The sequence below is a fragment of the Chelon labrosus genome (assembly GCF_963514085.1).
Source record: "Chelon labrosus genome assembly, contig: SCAFFOLD_52, whole genome shotgun sequence".
In the NCBI taxonomy this organism is placed as follows: domain Eukaryota; kingdom Metazoa; phylum Chordata; class Actinopteri; order Mugiliformes; family Mugilidae; genus Chelon; species Chelon labrosus.
Genome location: NW_028181469.1, coordinates 28,505 through 49,868, shown reverse-complemented (window position 1 = coordinate 49,868; position 21,364 = coordinate 28,505). Strand labels below are relative to the sequence as shown.

Sequence of the window (21,364 nt, the reverse complement as noted above, 5' to 3'; positions counted from 1 at the left end):
TCAGGGCTTTCCTTCATTGTTTAAAGACATAGTAATCTTTGTGTATGTAGACTTCTGACTTTGAAGAAAGTAATAAAAAAATTCTCTAACAATTCTCTCTCTCATTATTGTGGCATTTGGCAAATAGAAATAATTTTGGTAATCCTAACTGACATAGAACAGGAGAAGTTTAGTCTGATTTAACTTCAGTGAGGAAAAAATGTTTGTGTCTTTTAACACAGTGTATGTAAACATCTGGTTTCAACTATATAGACACATATACGCACACATATATACATACATACACATATACATATATATATATATATACACACACATATTATGGCATCCCGTTCAGGAAATTAATCTTTGAATATATTGAATGAAACCTTGAATATATGGAATGAAACATTGAATATATGGAATGAAACTTTGAATATATGGAATGAATCTTGAATATATTGAATGAAACTTTGAATATATTGAATGAATCTTGAATATATTGAATGAAACTTTGAATATATGGAATGAAACTTTGAATATATTGAATGAATCTTGAATATATTGAATGAAACTTTGAATATATTGAAAGAACCTTTGAATATATTGAATGAATCTTGAATATATTGAATGAAACTTTGAATATATGGAATGAACTTTTGAATATATGGAGTGAAACTTTGAATATATGGAATGAAAGTTGACTGACGTCAGACTTCACGGCAGTGCCTGCGGCCATATTTTTTAGCGTGTGGATGCTGCAGCAAAAAGTGACAGAGTGACAATGAGTCAGGCCGCTCACAATCTCGTTGCGGCAATATTAAACAATGAGGACATGACAAACACACTGGCGAATGCGTGTACAGGCCAAAATCCTCCCGATACCCCTGCCCAATACCCTGCCCGTTCTTCTAACGAAGAAGAATACTACCATTTCTTCACCAGGGAAAGAATTCTTCGGTCATCCACCACAGTTGTTTTCCGTGGTCTTCCGGGTCTTTTGGTGTTGCCAAGCTCAGCGGTGCGTTCTTTCTTTTTAAGAATGTTCCAAACAGTTGATTTGGTCACACCTAATGTTTTTGCTATCTCCCTGATGGGTTTGTTTTGATTTTTCAGCCTAATGATGGCTTGCTTCACTGATAGTGACAGCTCTTTGGATCTCATATTGAGAGTTGACAGCAACAGATTCCAAATGCAAATAGCACACTTGAAATGAACTCTAGACCTTTTATCTGCTCCTTGTAAATGGAATAATGAGGGAATAACACACACCTGGCCATGGAACAGCTGAGCAGCCAATTGTCCCATTACTTTTGGTCCCTTAAAAAGTGGGAGGTACATATACAAACTGTTGTAATTCCTACACCGTTCACCTGATTTGGATGTAAATACCCTCAAATTAAAGCTGTAAGTCTGCAGTTAAAGCACATCTTGTTCGTTTCATTTCAAATCCATTGTGGTAGTGTATAGAGCCAAAAAGATTAGAATTGTGTATTTATGGACCTGACTGTACACACACACACACACACACATATACACGCACACACACATACACACACACACACATATATATATATATATACATATACACACACACACACACACACACACACACACACACATATATACACATTAAAAAAAGAAAAATTGATACCTGACTTAAAAAGGGTTTGCTTCCATTTATTTCAACACGCAATTTAGAAATGTTTCGCATTGCGAGTGTTTTCAAGATAAGCAAACTAAGTAATTCCACAGGTGAGAGCATACAAATCCTTAAATAAAATTTAAAAAATGTTTTTAAGAATTTGTAACAGCACATTACTTAGATCACCAAATTTTACATTACAGATATATTTACCAATTTTTAAATGACAGTCTCACCATTTTATTACTACAAAAAAAGCTTAAAAAAACATGCTGTCAATGCTTAGAAAGGTCCCTTCACAGAGTTATTCCAGAATTAAAACTGGTTCTGCAGAAGCAGGTTGTGCAGAACTGAGTCGTGGTTGAAGCAAATTCAGGTGAAACCTTGATTATCTGCTGTTCCAAAGCTCAGAGTACTGAAACGTAACCAGTCTCACCAACATTATAAACAATAACTTCTCAGTACATTAACACTATGCTGCATGTGTGACTTCAGCTATACAGTTCTGCAGTGACTCTACATATGCCTGAGCTCCAAAGTCCTTTACTCCATACTGTCTGGGTCTGCCTGGGCCATGTAGGCATCCAGTTCTGCATCCAAATGACCCTTGGTCTTTGACATGTAGGCATCCAGCTGGTTGTCTAGTTGTTCTCGGGTAACAGTTGGTCGACTCACGCCACGCCCGCGACCACGGTTGCGATTAACTCGACTTATGAAACTGCCACGCCCACGCAGTCCACCACGACCTATCCAGCAGAACACATGAATATGCTGACTGAACAGTAATAGATAAGAGTTTTATTTGCTGGCAATTCAGAAATTGAGAAAATGTATACATGTATTTTTTCATAACTGGGGGGGGGGGGGGGGGAGTGATATTTGTCACACACTGACCTCTGATAAGGGCTCCTCGAGCTGCTCCTCGGGACAGAATCCCTCCTCTTCCAGGAGCTCCTCCACGGTGGTTGCCTCCCTTTCGCATCGGCAGACGGCCAGCAGAGCCACGGCCTCGCATGGGGCCACCTATAGACACTCGCTTCCCTTTATAATGTCATATCATACTCATTTATTGCATAGACTGCAACAAAATCACATTACCAAAAAAAGCTATAGCCACACACCTCTCAGAGACAGAGCTCCCCTCATTACTCCTCCTCTGCCTCGTCCTCGCAGGCCTGCTCTGGTCATCCCCCGCATTCCTCCCCTGCCTGCAGCAGCTCCTCCACGAATCAGAGCCCCAACAGGACGGCCTAGCCTGGCTTGGATGTTGATTTTTCCCAGACGCTGCTTCAGGCTCTGAGACAAGTTAATCATGGATGCAATTATGACAAAGATCAGCAAAACAAGGTGGGAATTTCTAGGAAACATACTACAGATTGTATCAACAGGATCTTGGTGATGGTCTACTGCACTGAACCCCAGTGAACAGCCTGGCCCATGTATTGTCATAATATGTGAAATAATAATGCGCAACATGTATAAAACAAATGCGCACTGCTTTGCTGTGGTTTGGCCTGTGGGTAAAAAAAAGGATGCAACCCACACATTCATTATTTGAGGACAGACATTCACCAAGAACTGCTGAATAGGTATTGAGTTTGTGGAAACTTTTTTTGCTATAACTCTTGGATTATTAAAACTTGGATTATTTAACCAGTAATAGTTGGATAAATTTGCCATTCACTTTGTGTCTTTTCACATTACACACTTGTTTCATTGCTAATGTTAAAAATTTCCACAAGTTGATAGGTTTCTTTTATGACTTGATGGATCTCTGCTACATGATTTGGTTAAAAAAAATCTCAATTATTGTGTTTAACAGGCCCCTATTCACCATGTCAAAAACAGCAATTTTTTGGCACAATCCCCCCTCCCTCCTGAGAATGAGCTCCTGTAACCCCACCCCCCTCTTCATGGGAGACACGCCTACATAAGACAGGGCAGACATGGGTAGTGTTGCCTCGGCAACCATTCAGCTATCAGTAGAGTATGGCAGCGCTTTGCTCTGAAGCCACATCATAACAGGCACTGAAAGCACACAAAACTGTTTGTACAAATTTTATTATCTGAGAGATTTCTGCAGCTCTTTAAGCAGTTATTCTACACAACACCATGCATAGCACACTTGATTGTTGAGAAATAGCAAATACAAACATCCATGTAAAAATTGTAAAAATGAACATTCAGCTAAAAATTATATTTGTATATTTGTCTCAGCCGTTACAGAACCTTTGTACACTGGTGTTGGGGCTTCCTAGGCGGTAGAATCACTGTAGCCCTCCAGTGTGGCAATAAAGAAGAACCTTGATGCTCACAGAATGTACATGGGGTCCAGACCTGCAGTTCACTAAACCATGACACAGAGCTGCCCATCGCTACCAGTCTTCTATTTGGTTTCTCCAAGTCATCGAGTGTGGAGATCTTCAGCACCTCATCCACATATGGAGTCAGGTCTGGAAGAACCTTATCAGAGATAAGATCCAGCAGATTGTCCACATAGGTGGAAAATATATTATAATTAGTCTTTATTTAATTTATATAAACACTTGTTTATGTTCTGCTTGTGGGTGCAATGTCTTTCTTTCTTTCCGTGGTTTATTTTGATTTTTCATCAGATTGTGCCAGGTAGAGTCTTGGAGGAAAATTCTTCAGACTTGCTTCCCTAACAAAACAAGAGCGGCATTGATTATTATTATTATTATGTGTATAATAATAACAATAGCTGCAGTGTTTTTTTTTTGTTCATGTTACAGCATCAGAGAGTGCTAAATTACAAGTTAGATACAAAATAATTAGAATAATCAGAATAAGATATTAACTAGTCTTTTTATTTCAAATGTTACAAATGGAGATACACCTCACTGTTTTAGATAGATTTGACCCATAAAAGCTCTTAATATTGCCATTTACGAGTAAATAAGTGTAACATTGTCATTGTAGCCCACTAGCACACACGACAAATCATAGTAAAATCATCATGACATCACCACTATAGCTAAACAGCAGTCAGTTAAAATATATCCTAACATACAGACACCATGAAAGTGTCCATTAGCCAAGCAACAGACGGACATTGCGTATTTTTAACACGGCCTTAGCATGCTACCCTAGCCCTGTGATTAGCCCTTACTATTCGCTCTGCTCTCCACCACTACCACATGGCGTCAATAACAGCAAATTCCTACGATATACAAATAGTGCTAGAAATGACTGTTACGCTCACAATTTCTTATGAAAAATCACGTTCGCAAACATTGACTGAAAGCTATTGACCTCATGTATTAACATTATTGTTAGCCGCACCGGTTATAAGCACCTCAGATTCTGCTAGAATTAACTGAAAAGAAAAAACAAACGAAAAAAAAAAACTGAAAATTATTTTAAAAATACTTACATCTGTGTGACAGACTGATGGCTCAGCTCCATCCTTGTAGCACAACTTGGATGCAAGTCCAACATCATATTGTCCCCATTTGGTGACACAGTCCGATAAAAACATTTCAATCTCTCCAGGAAAATTCCATGAAAAATAGAATCCAGCCACTTTGCTCTTGTTTCTCCTGAGGCTGGGATTCGGCGTAATGATGCATACCTGCCAACATTGAGCTATGAAAATGAGGGAGATTTTCTGGGGTAGCGTTTGGATTGCTAACATCCCTGCCACGTTGTAAACAAAACAACTTTTAATGAGACTTAAATCCATAGCTAAAATGAAATGTGCTACAACGTACGTCCTGAAATGACTCTACAGCCTTCTTGGACCTAAATATGTGTAATTTTATTCACAATAAAATACAATATTTAATTATACATACAATAACAACAAAAAAAACATTGTTGTCAAAAATTTCAGTTTTTAAATCACACACATACTAAATGTAATGTAAATGTAAAACGTTCATTATTTATTGTAACTGAAGAAAACCAAACATATTTCGTTTGTGAATTAATAAAATTCAAAATAGCAATTTCCAGTCCATGGGAGACACTTGCGTGACTCGCGACGACAAAGGTGAACTTGTCACACTAAGCAGATTGAAACTTTGAAGCATATTTTTTGTTTGTTGTCTCCATCTTGCTCATTTTGTGTAACCCGGGAATTGACGTGTGTTTCGACGTGGGCAGTGACGTATGGGACACAAGGCACGTAGAGTGGGAGCATTTGGGTTGGGTTGCCATTGATTCATTTCACTTTAAAATCAGGATATAGCGGGAGAAATTACAAATCGGGAGCAGGGCAGGAGGAATTGTTAAAAATCGTGAGACTCCCGCATAAATCGGGAGTGTTGGCAGGTATGATGAGGCCTGTGAGAATTTACAGTCGAGCAAAGAGCAGCTTACATGCCAATACTGCTTCATTGTCGTTGTGTATCTGATACTTGCTGAAATGAAATGTGCAGCATCGCTACCTGAGGAGGGGTGGTCTAAAGCTGTGTAGGGATAGGGCTCAGGAGTGATTCTTATATTCAGAACAATTGATCTACGTCACAAAGGTGTAAAATTTGAAATGACACATTTTTAAACTCGACATACCACACACTCTACTTAATGTAAAAAAGTGAGACTTGCATTAGATGTCCCCTTTAAATGTCAATTGTTGTCTTCAACAAATTCCAGGTAGTAAGTGGATGCTATGGTTACTCCTATTCTATTACCGCTTTCCACAGTTGCAGCTGACACTCATCAGATTGTAGCCCTTACCTGCTTGTGATTCAGAGCAGCTTGCACTGAGGGTCTGTTCTCCATCTGTTGGGCCAGCCGGCGGTTGCGAGCACTAGCCAAATGCTGTTGTTGCATGGTGGCTCGAATGCTTACCGCAGTGGGTTGCTTGTTCTTCAGCATGTTAGTGAAGCTTTAGAGGTGGGAGGGAGAAAGAGGGAGGAAGTAAAATACGGGGACAGGGGATATACAGACGAGGAGGAAGCAGGGTTCCACATCAAGCCATTACTCATATTATGGATACAGTCACCCCGACTGTGTGGTGGCTCTTTTGTTTGCCACTTATTGTATCTCAATCATATGGCAACACAGAATTTTTTATATCTGAATTTGGCATGTGTTTTGAAATGAACATATGAATAAAGTGAAACTAAGATGAATAAATAAGTGCTGAAGAAGAAAAGCAGAGTGTACATTCCAAAATAAGAGCCACAATTTTGCCACTTACAGGCCTCAAACTGACTGGCTTGGATGAGGCCCTGGACATGAGGCGTTTTCGGCCATTCAGCCACTTACAGCATGGACCGTGACTTGTAGTTAGAGGGTGGAGGTGACCTCTTAGTCACGTCCAAGCTCGGACTGAATTATTGTTCTTTAAGCAGAGAGAAAGACAATGATGGAACACGAGTGGCACGTGCTTCACTATCATTGGTTTGAGAGAGAAAATCTAAGAGGCAGAAAGGACAAAGAGGTGCCCCAAAGCTTTTGCTTTCCTGTCCCCATTAGAGGTACATACTTGATGTACACAGTACTGCTATGCAAACCTGTGCCAAGGAATTTATAGAACAGCATGACCACTAGCTCCCTTGTCTACTTGTATATACTGCTCACACAAGATAATTGGCCCAGACAAGCCCATACTGATACATATTGTAATTAGATTAATCTGCTGGGATGCCAAACAAATCTTGACAGGGCCAAAAAAAGTTTGAATGAGCTGTGCACACACAGGGAACAGTCAGAACAGCAACCATGTAAGGTCCAGTTCCCAACAGTAGCATTCCGTAGAGAATACTAGAACCTTCACAAGCCAAGGCTGGCCATTGCATGTTGTGACTAATTGCTGACAGGGTGCGTAGCGCCTCACCGCTCATTTAGGGACACTTTGGTGGTGCTTTTCAGGACAACTTTTTGGGATGAGGCTGTAGTCATTTTGGCTCCTGGAAAGAGACAAGAAAGAAAAAACAAGGTAATCAGGTAGTAAATAGTAAGTAAGCAAAATCTGGACCATAAGAATATATGGTATCAGTCTAAACCAGGATGTGTCCAAAGTTTTTGTTTGAAGGGCCAGATCTGAAACTCTAAAATAAATAAATAAATAAAATAAAACTCTGTGATAACAAAGCTAAATTAACTGACATTAATGTGAAGAGTGAAACTCTTCACTCTGGAGGTCTGGTTCGAGGACAGTGGTAGACACAAAATGTCACCTAAGGGGGAGTCAGTCTTCATCTCAAGCGGTTCTTTTTCAAGTTCATAACTAAAAAAGTCTGCTCACACAAATATGTGGAGCCAAACAAGCTTAACATTCATTCATTCATTCATTCATTCACACTCGCATACACATCTACAGCCAGTTTAGAATCACCAATGAACCTAACAAGCATGTCTTTGGACAGTGGAAGGAAGCCGGTGCACCCGGAGAGAACATACGCAGAGACAGGGAGAACATGCAAACTCCACACAGAAAGGTCCAGTCATCCCATGGATTCGAACCCGGAACCTTCTTGCTGTGAGGCACCAGTGCTAACCACCATTCCACATCCATAGGAATGCCCGATCCAAAAGTTTCTGCCGCTTTGTTTTCTTTATTACTTCCCATGCTGTCAAAAATTATTTCCTTCTCCAATTCAACATCACTACTCTACTCTAATGATCCGTTTGCCCATGTTAATCCGTATAATGGTAGAGGAAACACTGATGCACAACAAGAAAGCAGGGTTATATTTGTAAGTAAAATAAATATATTTTTTTATAAATTAAATATAATGTGCTCAGAAAACCAGGTTTAGAATTATTTGTTTCATCATACTTGAGCCACAAAAATAAAAAAGTATTACATTTTAGTAGGCTGATAGAGGAAACCAAAATAATTTTTTCTTGTCTGCAATATAACCTGCAGTGCTGAAAAGTGACTGGTTAGTTACACTTGTGCAAGGTGAACAGAGGTAGACGTGCGCAGTGTACAATTCACTCCCGGACCCCCGCCCACAATGGTACGCGGACTGTACCAATTCAGCAATTAACCGGGGGAAGGAGTATGTGCAGATGAGAGATTAGTGAGGTTACAGCGAGTGCATGGAAGCGATTGCACTGTATTACTTGGTAAATGGTCTTGTTTTTATATAGTGCTTTTCTACCTACTGGCACTCAAAGCGCTTCTACAGTCACACATCTACCTATCTGGTCACAAAGGCACGCACACATTCACATGCCAGTGCCAAGCATTGGGAGCAACTGGGGGTTCAGTGTCTTGCTCAAGGACACTTGGGCACGTGGCATGTTCTGGGGATTGAACAGCTAACCCTTTGGTTTGAGCCACATTTACTTACTGACTGTATAATGGTACATCTAACTCATTCGTTTATTTTTTATTCAGGTTTAAAATTCTGCATAATTAAGGGCATTCCTGCTTTGAGTGACAGGTGATGTATGGGTAGCTAGCTGCTAGCCTTTGTTTCTCTGCTAGTCCTTAGCTGACCTAATGACAACCTTTCATCTGAATTTGAGGGTTTGGTCCATTTAAAAAGATTTAAAATTATCTTTTGGTTCATTTTAAATCAAAATAATACCTGTCTGCTTTGCTGCTACTTCCTACTGGAACACCCCAGAAGTGTGGCCTCAACTTTAGTATTATTTATATGGTCTGTGTCAGTGCCCAACATAGGTAGCGAGGCTAACGGGAGACTATCAAGAGGCTAATGGTAAATGGTAAATGGCCTTGCTTTTATATAGCGCTTTTCTACCTATTGGTACTCATAGACACATCTACCCATTCGCTTACACAAGCACACACACATTTACACACCAGTGCCACCCCCACTGGGAGCAACTGGGGGTTCAGTGTCTTGCTCAAGGACACTTCGGCATGTGGCACATTCCAGGGATCGAACCGCTAACCCTCTGGTTCGTGGACAACCCGCTCTACCTACTGAGCCACAGCCACCCTAATGGGAGTTTATAACGGTTATCAAAGCAGCACAAAGTCAAAACGTAATTAATAATATTTATTAAATAAAATGTGTCAGTTTGAGGTTGGGAAATATTAGTCCAAAACATAAAGTCTGTAGTGTTTATGTCTTGTTACGTTTCTTATTCCTTATTACAGCCCAGATGTATTAACTTCAGCGTTGATGTTTTCCAGAATACAAATTTTGACTTTGTTATTTTTGTAATTAAAATTATTATGATTTATGATCAATTTATATGTATTAGTATAGTATTTGCCTATTACTGTCAGCACAAAAGACGTACGGAGTGTAAATGCAAATAGAATTTATTGATATGTGACCCGTAACTTGTAACAGAACTCTTTAAACACAAAATAATGACTATATTTAAGATGAACCCCATGCCCATTTTTGGAGTATTGGCCTTAGGCAGATGGGTCCCTCCATATGAGCTGGGTTCTGCTCAAGGTTTCTTCCTGTTAAAAGGGAGTTTTTCCCTTGCCACCGTCGCCTTCAGGCTTGCTCTGGGGGTTTCAGGCTGGGTTTCTGTAAAGCGTCTTGAGACGATTTGTATTGTTATTAAATAAAATTGAATTGAATTGAATTGAACACTAGTACAGATCAAAGTGCAGTGTATAATCCAACATTTCTTTGTAACTGGCGGAGGTAGTGCAGACGGAGTGGTATAAATCAAATGCAAATGCCAGTAAGTCTAGCGGAAGAATGGGCGAGTCATCAATAACGTGGCTCCATTCACAGACAGTAGGTCTACTGAGCAGACTCTGGCTTCAGACTCTCAAAATGGCCCATATCCATCGTGGAGACACTTACAGAGCTCCGGACGTCACGCGACTTTTTTTTTTTACCCGATATAAAGTGATCGCTACACAAGCGAAATCCGTTTCTCGAGGGATCCCACCGATCCGTTTTCTCGTGCCGGCTTCTTGCACATTTTATTGCAGTAATCCACATCCGACTTGCGGGATCTTTGGGATCCTGTAAGACGATTTCCCCCTTGCTTGTCCCCGACTATTCTGGCATCCTGGGACACAACAGCTGTCGACCATTTTTGGATATAACTGGTACTAGGACAAGTTAGTTGCTCGCAGTTGTCAACCGAATAGTCATTAGCAAAGTGTGCTTTCCTGCCAGTATGGCGGCATTGTGATTGCTGGTGGATGGTGACGTTGGCTACCAGAGCTCTATAGACGGTTTAGGCTTCTGCCGTCAATTTGACGCCACAGCTACGGCGACAGCCCTGTGCCGAACCTAACGGTGCCGCCTGATGTGCAACTCCCCAGAAATGTAACTACGTGTTGTGGTAACGTAGACTTCAAGAGCTGTGATTAATCCACGGTTTCTGCAGGTCTGAGCAAGTGAAATTTAAGACTTTTTAAGACCTTTTTAAGACCATTATGGGTTACATTTAAGACCTTCTCGAAGTACAAAAAATAATAAATAAATAAAAATCCAGACACAGAATTACTTTCAAAATAACAAAATGTATTGTCATTCAACTATCAGTTACCCTATAGATGTGATTTAACATGCATTGAGACATGTCCCAACTTCCTCCATCCTATGTGCCATGCATAGTTTTGGAACATATTTCAATGGAATTAAACGGCTTTGAAACACATCGCTGGAGACCACTATAGAGCTCCGGACGTCACATGACTTTTCTGTTGACACCGCCATAATAGCAGGAAAACTCTGAGGAAAAATGAATAGAGCTGATTTCAGGTCATCAGAGTTTACTGCACACCTTAAACTGATGATACATCACGGACCCTTATCATGCCCCAGGTCTGCTTTTTTCGAGCAGGGGTCGAGTGATGCTTTGGTACAGTATTTAACATCCACAAGACTTCAGTTTTCAGAGTTGCAGATGATCCAAAGATTTTCGGCCTGTTTTGGACTGTTTTGCGCAGTTCGCACAGAGTTGGCTGTAACACCGTCTCTGGCTGTACTCAGACCTGGCAACGGCAAGCAAAACTGGGTGATTGTATGAGGTTGTTGAGACTTTTAAGAGCAGTCTGGTGTTTCCCTGCTTTTAAGTGAGATTCCACTGTCTTCACACCCAGGCTGCAGAGTTTGAGTGTCCTCTTGCGTGCAGGAGTATTACATGGAGGATTACCAATTTACGCCACACGGCGGCGCCTCCTTTGTTCTCATCGCTTAGTTCAGCAGGTGTCACTCTTGTTGCATCCTCTTTTTTTTTTTTTACTTCCTCAGTCTCTGCAATGTGGACCCTGGTGAAGGCTACAAGCCACGAACGTTTTATTATCGGTTATTACAATGTTCTGTAATATGCCGTGAGACCTGGCTTTATATGGTTCTGTTAAATAAATGTATTGTGTGGAAATCTCTACTTCATCTCCTGCCTTGCTACTTCATGTTAAAACATAATACTAGCAAACGTGGCTAAGCTTCTTTCCAACTCCACGTTACAAAGCCAGCAATCATTAAACTTACATTTTGCCCATTTCCCAAGTTGACAACGAGGTTCATGTGACAGAAAAAGTCTCGAATCCAAAAGGCATAAATCCATAACGCTACGTGACGAAAAAAATCTTCCTGCTTCGCCTGCGCCGTACGGTCGTACCATACCCGGTACAGCAACGTGTTACAAACCGAGCTGAACACTGGATTCCACTTCCAGGTCTCATTTGTAGTTTAATTTCTACGTACCGCTAATAGTTATAGTTCATAAAGAACTACACAGAACACACGGAACTAACTGTGGATGCCACCAACGCATTGAACGAAATGCGAATGAAGCGGTAAATGGGCGTAAGGATTTAAGACTTGACGCAATGTAATTTAAGACCTACGATGCAAAATATGCTCGTATTTAAGACTTTTTAAGGCCTTAAATTGGTATTATCAAATTTAAGACTTTTTAAGATTAACAGGAAACCCTGTTAATCTGCTAGGTAGCTTGCTTCCGCTTTTGTATTTCCAGCTGCTCCATCTCCGCAATTTTCGAATTTATTGTTTTGGATCAATGAAGATGGAACACATCGAGGAAAGGTTAACTGGGGAGGTTCGGAGATACAAACATTTGTATGACTCGTCTTCGGTTTCAGTCGGCATCGTTGAATATGAAGCAGGAAGTAAAAACAAAAATTAACCCAACTGGCAAAAAAGACACAGCGCCAACCAGCGTTTGGGTGGCGTTTTCATAGAGAAAGCCAGGCTGACGAGTGCACAAGTATAAATGGCTTGTACCGGCGTAGGCTACGTGCGTAGGCTACAGCGTCTATGCCCCGCAGTGATACACGTGTCGTTTCATGAGACTTCATGAACTCGCTATTCTCTGTAAGATAGAATGTCTTAGCATTGAACGTCTGAATTCAAAATGCTGTCCATGACAGTGCAAGAACACAGCAAAACTATAAAAATATTAAATCTATAAATAATATAATAATAATAAAATAACTACTACTCTAAAATCAAAGTTAAACTCAAACACTCGCACAGGACTTTCCACATTATTATATAATCTCTTTCTCTTAATAATTTCAAGACTTTCTATCTATTCATCTATCTGCCCAAGTGCAGCAGTTCAATAATACAATTATTTAAAAAGTTTACACAGAAAATCAAGGTTGTCAAGAGAGGACTTTTACTCATGAGACTGCTATTTTTTTTCTTTCATTTGTGTAAAACTGCATTAATAGCTCAATGTCTATTGGTTTTATTGGTTCAAAGTATATCCATGACACATGACAACAATATAGTTGCTATCTGTTTTAAATTGTAGTATATTTTATGACTAGATGTTAACTTGACCAAAAAACAAATTAAATACCTTGACAAAAGACTTCAGAAAATGCTTCTATTGTTGAGACAACATGAAGTCTAGCGGAGCTCAGCATTAATATTGTTGAACTTCAAACACAATATTTAGAAGACATAACACATGTCATTGTCACTGTAGGCATCCAACAAAATTTGATTAGGTTACTTTTACATTAGCAGCACTTAAGCACATGTTGGATAGTGAGATAGTTTATCTACTTTACATGAGAGTAGTTAGAGAGCAGGTTATTTTTTAGCCATTGCATTAAAATCATTCTTGCAAGATTTGATGCAAACTTCATTTACTCTTAAGAACATGTATCAAGTCAAGATAGTTAAAATTTCCATTATTATTATTTAACTAGCTACACCCTCTTGTCCAATCGGTGTATCATTCGTTCTTTCCATTTTCAATCAAAAATCAAAAAATGAAAAAGTGACTGCTATTTTGTTATTTGTTTTTCATTCTAACACAAAAAACGAAAAAATGCCTGGTTTTTCATATTTCAATTTAGTCTCAGAGCAAAAATACGAAATGGAAAAACGGGCCACAGGACTGAATTTTATCTAATTGGTCGGGTTTACGTGACCCGGAAGTTTCATAATGAGCGTTAACAAACATACGTTAGCTTTCTAGCCTCCACGATCGATCGATCTGGACTAGCAGCCAGGAGCCATCAGTCCCATCAGCCATAGAAATTCTATCACAAAAAACGAAAAAATGCCTGGTTTTTCATATTTCAATTTTTGGTTTAGATCAAAAATACGAAATGGAAAAACGGGCCACGGGACTGAATTTGATTTTAATATTTAATTGGTTGGGGTTACGTGACCCGTAACTTTTATAATGAGCGTTAAACATACGTTAGCTTGCTAGCCGCCCTATACAGTCAATGTAGCCACCACGATCGATCGATCTAATGTGCAAATTTGCTGCTGTAGCCATCAACAGCCAAAACATTAAAACAGTTAACACCAAACATCCTGAGCTTTTCATTTTGGTCTAAATGAAGTTTATGATCCATATATTCAGCATGATAGGGAGTTGGATTTAAATTACGAGCACCCTGGGGAACACCGGTATTCATGGTACGGCTGATGGAGCTCTCTCAGCGTTCATCCAGGTCATGGTATATCCAAAAAAGGTTTAAAAAATAAAAATAAAAAAAAGGAGTAAAGGAAGCCATCTATGTTAGACTGGAAAAACCTTCACCAAACAGAGGAGGTGGACTGAGATTTAATCTGCCATCTATTTACAATACGGTTTTAACTTCTGCACCCCCCAAAAAAAGACTAACCCTCAAAGCCCGCCACCAACACAACACAATATTATATTATTTGTTATCTGTATTACTTTATTATATATCATCTTAAATACAAAAAAGTAACAAGAACAGAGAAAAAACAAGTTAAATAAATGAAATACAGTATAAACACACCAATGTCAATTGCACAAATCCTTCATCACAGGATCTAATAACCATGCTTGAAAAATCCCAAGAAAGCTAAATAAATAAATGAATAAATAAATAAAAAACTACATAAAAAAAAAGATTCCTGCAGTAAACTATTTCGTATTTTACATACGAGTTTTGTTTTGCATCATCCTAATACCATCTGAACAGTTCCAGTTATGATAACACACCAGTTTTGTACATAGAGTCAGGACCATCCCTGAAGAGGCCTGTGTGGCTGCAGAGGTAGATGGCTCCTCATCAGACTCCACGACCATGTCTGTGGCTGCTGTGGAAGTATCTCACTCCTCATTTTGGCCAGTGGGTGCTCTAGCTTCAAAATATTTCAGAAGTGCCCCTGAATTTACAATTAGGATACAATATGTAAGTTAGATCACACTTACATCACACATGCATCAGTTACCTAATTAAAATGACCATAATGCACATTTTATTAACATTTGTTAACATCCTATAAACTAAGCATAACACACTACAAATTATTTAAAAAGCTATATCACATGTAGCTTACAAAATGCCATTGTCAATGTATATTAGAAGTTATTTAAGTTAGCATATAGCAATAAAAAATTCCACAGTCAGGACGTCTGTGTGAATTTGCACTTGTGTTGCAAACACAAACTAGACTAGGCTGCCTATGGGTGAAATTAGTTGCTTGACATGATGCCTCAATTCTTATAGTTGTTAGTTCAGCAAAACTAAAAACCAAATACAGTCGTCTTCTGTGGCTAATAGCAACATATTAGCAAGAGGCTAATAAATAGCCTATAGCCTACTGTCACTCAGGTCACTCATAGAAATCTGTATACCTTTATCTTCTCCCGTTTCTCCTCTTCTTCTTTTCTTGTTTTTCTGAACTGGGCACCTGATGGCTTCTGGTCTTTTACTTTGATCCATGATGAAGATGAAGACTCGACATCATTAACTTTTGCATTACTTTTTGCCAACACCGTCCGTGCACCCGTCAATCAACCGGAGTTACGTGAGTCACATAGATCAGTGGTTTTCAAAGTGGGGGCCGCCAGGGGGCGCTAGGGGGGCCTCAGACAATTGGAGGGAAGATAAGAAAAAAATTAGAAAAATGAAAAAAATATAATCGAATTATTTTTAATCATTATTATAAAATATAATCAAATTATTTTTTAAATCATTATCATAAAACATAATTATTAATAATATATCATATCTAAATGTTATTTGCCATGCTCATCTTTCTGATTCCCTGCCAGTCAAAACATCGTTCATGACCTCATAATCTGTGTATACCTGGCGGTTTGCACCATTTATCAAGCTGCTTTGCTCCTCAAGCTAGCATGTAGCTAGCATGAAGCTAGCGCAAAATGGACAGGTTTTTGACAAGAAAGAGACCGAAGGAACAGACCAACAGCCCTGTCGTGGAGGACACTACTGCAAAAAAAACCTTAAGAACTCTTGGCCAACTAAAAATATGAGGCAGCACTTATGCTAAACAAATGGAATAGTTATTGAATAGTCAATAAAAGTAAGAAAAAACATTATAAAAGATGATGTTTCTTTACATATTTTGTAGCATTTTCTGTAGGTTTGCAAAGGGGGTCCCCGGCCAGAAGCTAATGCTGTTTGGGGGGCCTTGGCATGGAAAAGTTTGGGAACCCCTGACATAGATGACTTCAGATTTTTTATTTTATTTTTTCTGTCATTTTTCACATAACCCAATTAATTACATGTAGGTATATGGTCTATGGGTCTATGTTAATTTTAGGAATGAAATACAATTTATTTGGAAGCAGTTTGTGTTGTGTGGCCTGGGATCAGTCTATCCCTCGCCCCCCCTTCTCCTTGCCAACCTCTGCAGTCGCAAGTTGATCCCCCGCCCCCCTCCCCCTTGCCGCTTCTGACACACACACAACCCGTATGACTCTCAGCAGCAAGTTGACGTGACAATGAGAGCGTACCAGCGGCCACTCCACTAACTTGACATGGAAATGAGCGGTAGTCTGGAAAACTGGCGAGTTTTGTTTTCAGTTTTGTTTTGTTTGTTTTTTTGAGGGCGCTCATGCCTCACATGGATTGCGCCCTGGGCGGTCGCCCACATTGCCCATAGCAAAAACTGGCCCTGGACGGACAAGAGACATCAGAGCACCATTCATAGGGAAGAGGGCAGGGACAAAAACAGTCCCCCCTCAACAAAAGGTAAGTACCCAATTGTTAATGGAAATTAGCTGCACCGGTTTCTGATAGTTAACATAACAAGCAAGTTTCAGGAGGAGTTCCTATTTAAACCTCAGACTTCCCACCAGTCCTCTAGAACTGAAGAAGCTTCTCAGATGAGTGGTGAAACGTCTTCTCAAAAAACTCTACAAGTCCAGTTGCCTTTTTTGAACCTTTTTTGGATATGTGTTAACGCTCATTACACAACTTCCGGGTCACGTAAACCCAACCAATTAAATAAAACTCAGTCATGTGTAGACAGATAGCCGGTCATCAACTTCCGGCGTCAGCTGATGCTCGTGCTTTAAAAAGTGCAAATTAAGCAGATGATGATAACCACGTGGATACCTCACACGTGGGGCTAAATTAACAGCTGAGAAACAGATAAATAACATTAAATATTCTCCTGAGATTGTTATCTCCTGAGAAATTCGTTCAATTTTAGGCTCAGATCAAAAATACGAAATGGAAAAAAGGGACACAGGACTGAATTTGATTTCAGGTTTACGTGACCCGGAAGTTTTGTAATGAGCGTTAACAAACATACGTTGCCCCGCCCCAGTATATACAGTCAATGTAGCCGCCACGATCGATCGATCGATCGATCTGGAGCTTGACTAGCACTTGCACTTTTTAAAGCACGAGCATCACCTGAAGCCGGCATTCATGGTGTGGCTGATGGAGCTCTGTCAGGGTTCATCCAACCCGACCTTCTCCTGCATGCAGCCCCAGTGTAAACAGATAGCCGGTCATGAACTCCCGGCGTCAGGTGATGCTCGTGCTTTATACAGTGCAAATTAAGCAGATAATGATAACCACGTGGATACCTCACACGTGGGACTAAATTAACAGCTGAGAAACAGACAAATAACATTAAATATTCCCCTGAGATTGTTATCGTGAGAAAGCAAATGTTTTGACGACAGCGAGCCCTACTGATAGGTTTATATGAGTGTGGATAACTGTCATTGTCAATCAAACCGTAACCTTTTAACGACAGAATCTATGGCAATACAACTGTGTTATGTTGTGCTCGATTTTACAGGTTCAATTGTAAACGTACAAATTTGCTGTTTTTTGCGATCATGGTGGCTAGCAAGCTATACATTATAACGTATGTTTGTTTAAGCTCATTACAAAACTTCTGGGCCACGTAAACCCGACCAATTAAATATTAAAATCAAATTCAGTCCTGTTTCCCGTTTTTCCATTTCGTATTTTTGATCTGAGCCTAAAACTGAAATATGAAAAACCAGCCATTTTTTCATTTTTTGTGTTAGATTAAAAAACAAATAACAAAATAACCAGTCACTTTTTCATTTTTTGATTTTTGATTGCCATTAGAAAATGGAAAGAACGAATGATACACGGATTCTACAGCAGCAAAATTGTGGCACATTCGACCATGCCACTGAAAAACAACCTTGTGATTGATAATAATAATAATAATAATAATAATAATATTACATTTTATTTATAAGCGCCTTTCAAGACTCACAAGGACACTGTACAAAAACAAAAAGACACAAAACAAGACAGAATAAAAAAATGGAACAGTGCAATCACAGTGAATAAGCTTTCTGAAACAGGTGGGTTTTGAGTCTGGATTTGAAGAGAGGGAAAGAGTCAATGTTGCGCATGTCCGGTGGGAGTGAATTCCAGAGTTTGGGAGCAGAGCAACTGAAGGCTCTGCTCCCCATGGTACTGAGCCGAGGGCACAGAGAGGTGGATAGAGGAGGAGGATCTGAGGGAGCAGGAGGGGGTGACAATATGGAGGAGATCCGAGAGATAAGGAGGGGCGAAGTTATGAATGGCCTTGAAGGTGTGGAGAAGAATCTTGAAGTTGATACGGAATTTGACTGGGAGCCAGTGGAGATGCTGAAGCACGGGGGTAATGTGGTGAATTGAAGGGGTTTTGGTGATGATGCGAGCGGCTGAATTCTGGACCATTTGAAGCTTATGGAGGGATTTGTGCGGGAGGCCAAAAAGGAGAGAGTTGCAGTAGTCAAGGCAGGAGGTGACAAGGCTGTGAACAAGGATGGAAGTGGTATGGGCGCTGAGGGAGGGGCGGAGACAATTTATATTGCGTAAGTGGAAATATGCAGACCGGGTAACGTTATTAATATGAGATTGAAATGATAGTGAGCTGTCAAGGATGACACCCAGACTCTTAACCTGGGGGGAGGAGGAAACTAAGGAACTGTCGATTGTGAGGGAAAAACTGTCAGCTTTGGAAAGTGTGGATTTGGTTCCCATGAGGAGTTGTTCTGTTTTATCACTGTTTAGTTTTAGAAAGTTTGAGGTGAACCAGGATTTTATTTCAGATAAACAGGTGATGAAGGAGGAGGGAGGGAGGGAGGGTGGAAGTTGGTTTGGTGGATAGGTAGAGCTGGGTGTCATCCGCGAAGCAGTGGAAGTGAATATTGAATTTGCAGAAGATATTACCAAGGGGGAGGAGGTAAGTGGTGAAGAGGAGGGGCCCCAGGGCACCTGAAGTAACGGGAGAGGGCTGGGAGTGGAGTTGAGTGGCAACAGTTTTTTCAAGGATTTTGGAAATGAAAGGTAGGTTGGAGATGGGGCGGAGATTGTTGTAGTCGTTAGGATCTGAGCCCATTTTTTTCAGTATAGGGGTGACATCAGCAACTTTGAAGAGTGGAGGAACAATTCCAGTGGTAAGTGAAGAGTGGATGATGGCAGTAATGAGGGGGAGCAGAGAGGAGAGGCAGGATTTGACCAGAGTTGTGGGGAGGGGATCTAATGAGGACGTATACAGATATGATGAGGACGTATACAGGTGAATATATTCACAACTGCCATTATTATTGTCATAACTTCTCTGTCCTGCATTATGTTTTAAATGCATACTCTTATTGAATTAGTTCAATTCAGTAGAGTCACATAAACAAGATGTAACTCTCCATGGCGGCCGGGCTGATGGCTCCTGGCTGCTAGTCCAGATAATAGTCCAGATAATTGACTGTATAAGGATCGATCGATTGTGGCGGCTAGCAAGCTAACGTATGTTTGTTAACGCTCATTACCAAACTTCCGGGTCACATAAACCCGACCAATGAAATAAAATTCAGTCCTGTGGCCCGTTTTTCCATTTCGTATTTTTTTGATCTGAGACTAAAATTGAAATATGAAAAGCCAGGCATTTTTTCTATTTTAATAAAAAATAAATAAATAAATAACCAGTCAATCTGTGTATCATTCGTTCTTTCCATTTTCAAATGGCAATCAAAAATCAAAAAATTAAAAAGTGACTGGTTATTTTGTTATTTGTTTTTAATTCTAACACAAAAAACGAACAAACTGCAGCCTCCAAAATGAAACCAGTTGAATCAACAGCCCTTTCAGTTGTTTAATATAAATGCTGAATACCATAACCTTCGTGAAGGTAAGACTTAGTGCAAGACTGTTATATTAAATAGATAGATAGATACCTATTGTTGCCTGTCTCAGTACCATGGGGAGCAGAGCCTTCAGTTGCTCTGCTCCCCAACTCTGGAACTCACCGGACATCCATAACATTGACTCTTTCCCTCTCTTCAAATCCAGACTCAAATCCCACCTGTTCCAGAAAGCTTATTCACTGTGATTGCACTGTTCCATTTTATTGTCTTGTTTTGTGTCTTTTTGTTTTTGTACAGTGTCTTTGTGAGTCTTGAAAGGCGCTTATAAATAAAATGCATTATTATTATTATTTATCCTTTCGGTGTCCATTAGCTTCATCACATAGAAACAGTGGGAGATATGAAATATATTTCAATTATATAATAATAATTCGGGAGGTAATCTCATGGTAGATCCAGGGATTCGAACCAAGCCTATGTCTGACTGGGCCCACAGCCACAGCTGCCATCCTACGTGAGACGAATTGATGGTGGCGGCCGTGAACCTAAGGTTAAACATCTGCTTATCACGACAGACAGCAGCACATACACTTTTTATTCAAAATCATCCAACTGTACTGTGTAATTTGAATATTCTTTCTTTAACTGTTAAGATATTTGTAAGAATATTTGCGCACTAGTTTGTCAAATTTAGTTGCAAGTGTTTGTACTAACCTAAGTTTAACTAGTTTAAATGTATGAGTATTTTCAGAAATTCTTACTTACTGTATATGCTGCGTCCGTGGAGATAAGTCTATTAGCCAGCTCGGGTTAGCTTGCTATTACAGCGCGACGTGCCCGTGTTGGTGTCCTTATATTCTTCAGATTATTTATTAATGCTGTTTCCTAAACAAGCGCTGTATTTAACTTATTTCAGTGGTATCCAGAATAATATTAAAATTCGAGAGATAAGGTACCGTGCTTACTCCCTAAAATGGTGCAGCTGGCTAAATTGTCTGCTGGGTAAGAAAATGGAGAGGTTCTAAT

At 39.8% G+C, this 21,364-nt stretch overlaps 1 protein-coding gene across 4 annotated transcripts; it reads right to left on the bottom strand.

Moving 5' to 3' along the window:
* Window positions 1–1,638: 1,638 nt before the first annotated feature.
* chtopa (chromatin target of PRMT1a) lies at window positions 1,639–21,349 on the bottom strand. Of its 4 annotated transcripts, none has more exons than XM_084575488.1 (6): window positions 21,104–21,349; window positions 7,431–7,503; window positions 6,326–6,476; window positions 2,746–2,920; window positions 2,519–2,665; window positions 1,639–2,370 (listed from the first exon to the last, which is right to left on the bottom strand). In XM_084575488.1, the coding sequence occupies exons 2-6, from the start codon at window positions 7,493–7,495 to the stop codon at window positions 2,168–2,170; spliced, it is 741 nt and encodes a 246-aa protein (XP_084431614.1). In that variant the 5' UTR covers window positions 7,496–7,503; window positions 21,104–21,349; the 3' UTR covers window positions 1,639–2,167. The 4 variants fall into 4 exon arrangements, with proteins under 4 accessions (XP_084431614.1, XP_084431615.1, XP_084431616.1 ...); XM_084575489.1 differs by having other exon boundaries at window positions 2,519–2,647; XM_084575491.1 differs by lacking the exons at window positions 1,639–2,370; window positions 2,519–2,665; window positions 2,746–2,920 and adding exons at window positions 3,519–4,286; window positions 5,019–5,216.
* Between the last annotated feature and the right edge of the window lie 15 nt (window positions 21,350–21,364).

Coding starts and splice junctions, on each gene's coding strand:
- chtopa (XM_084575488.1), bottom strand. CDS start 7,495: ATGACTACAGCCTCATCCCAAAAAGTTGTCCTGAAAAGCACCACCAAA. Junction 2,921..6,325: donor CTGCTCTGAATCACAAGCAG/GTAAGGGCTACA, acceptor AACTTGTCTCAG/AGCCTGAAGCAGCGTCTGGG. Junction 2,371..2,518: donor TCGAGGAGCCCTTATCAGAG/GTCAGTGTGTGA, acceptor TCTGCTGGATAG/GTCGTGGTGGACTGCGTGGG.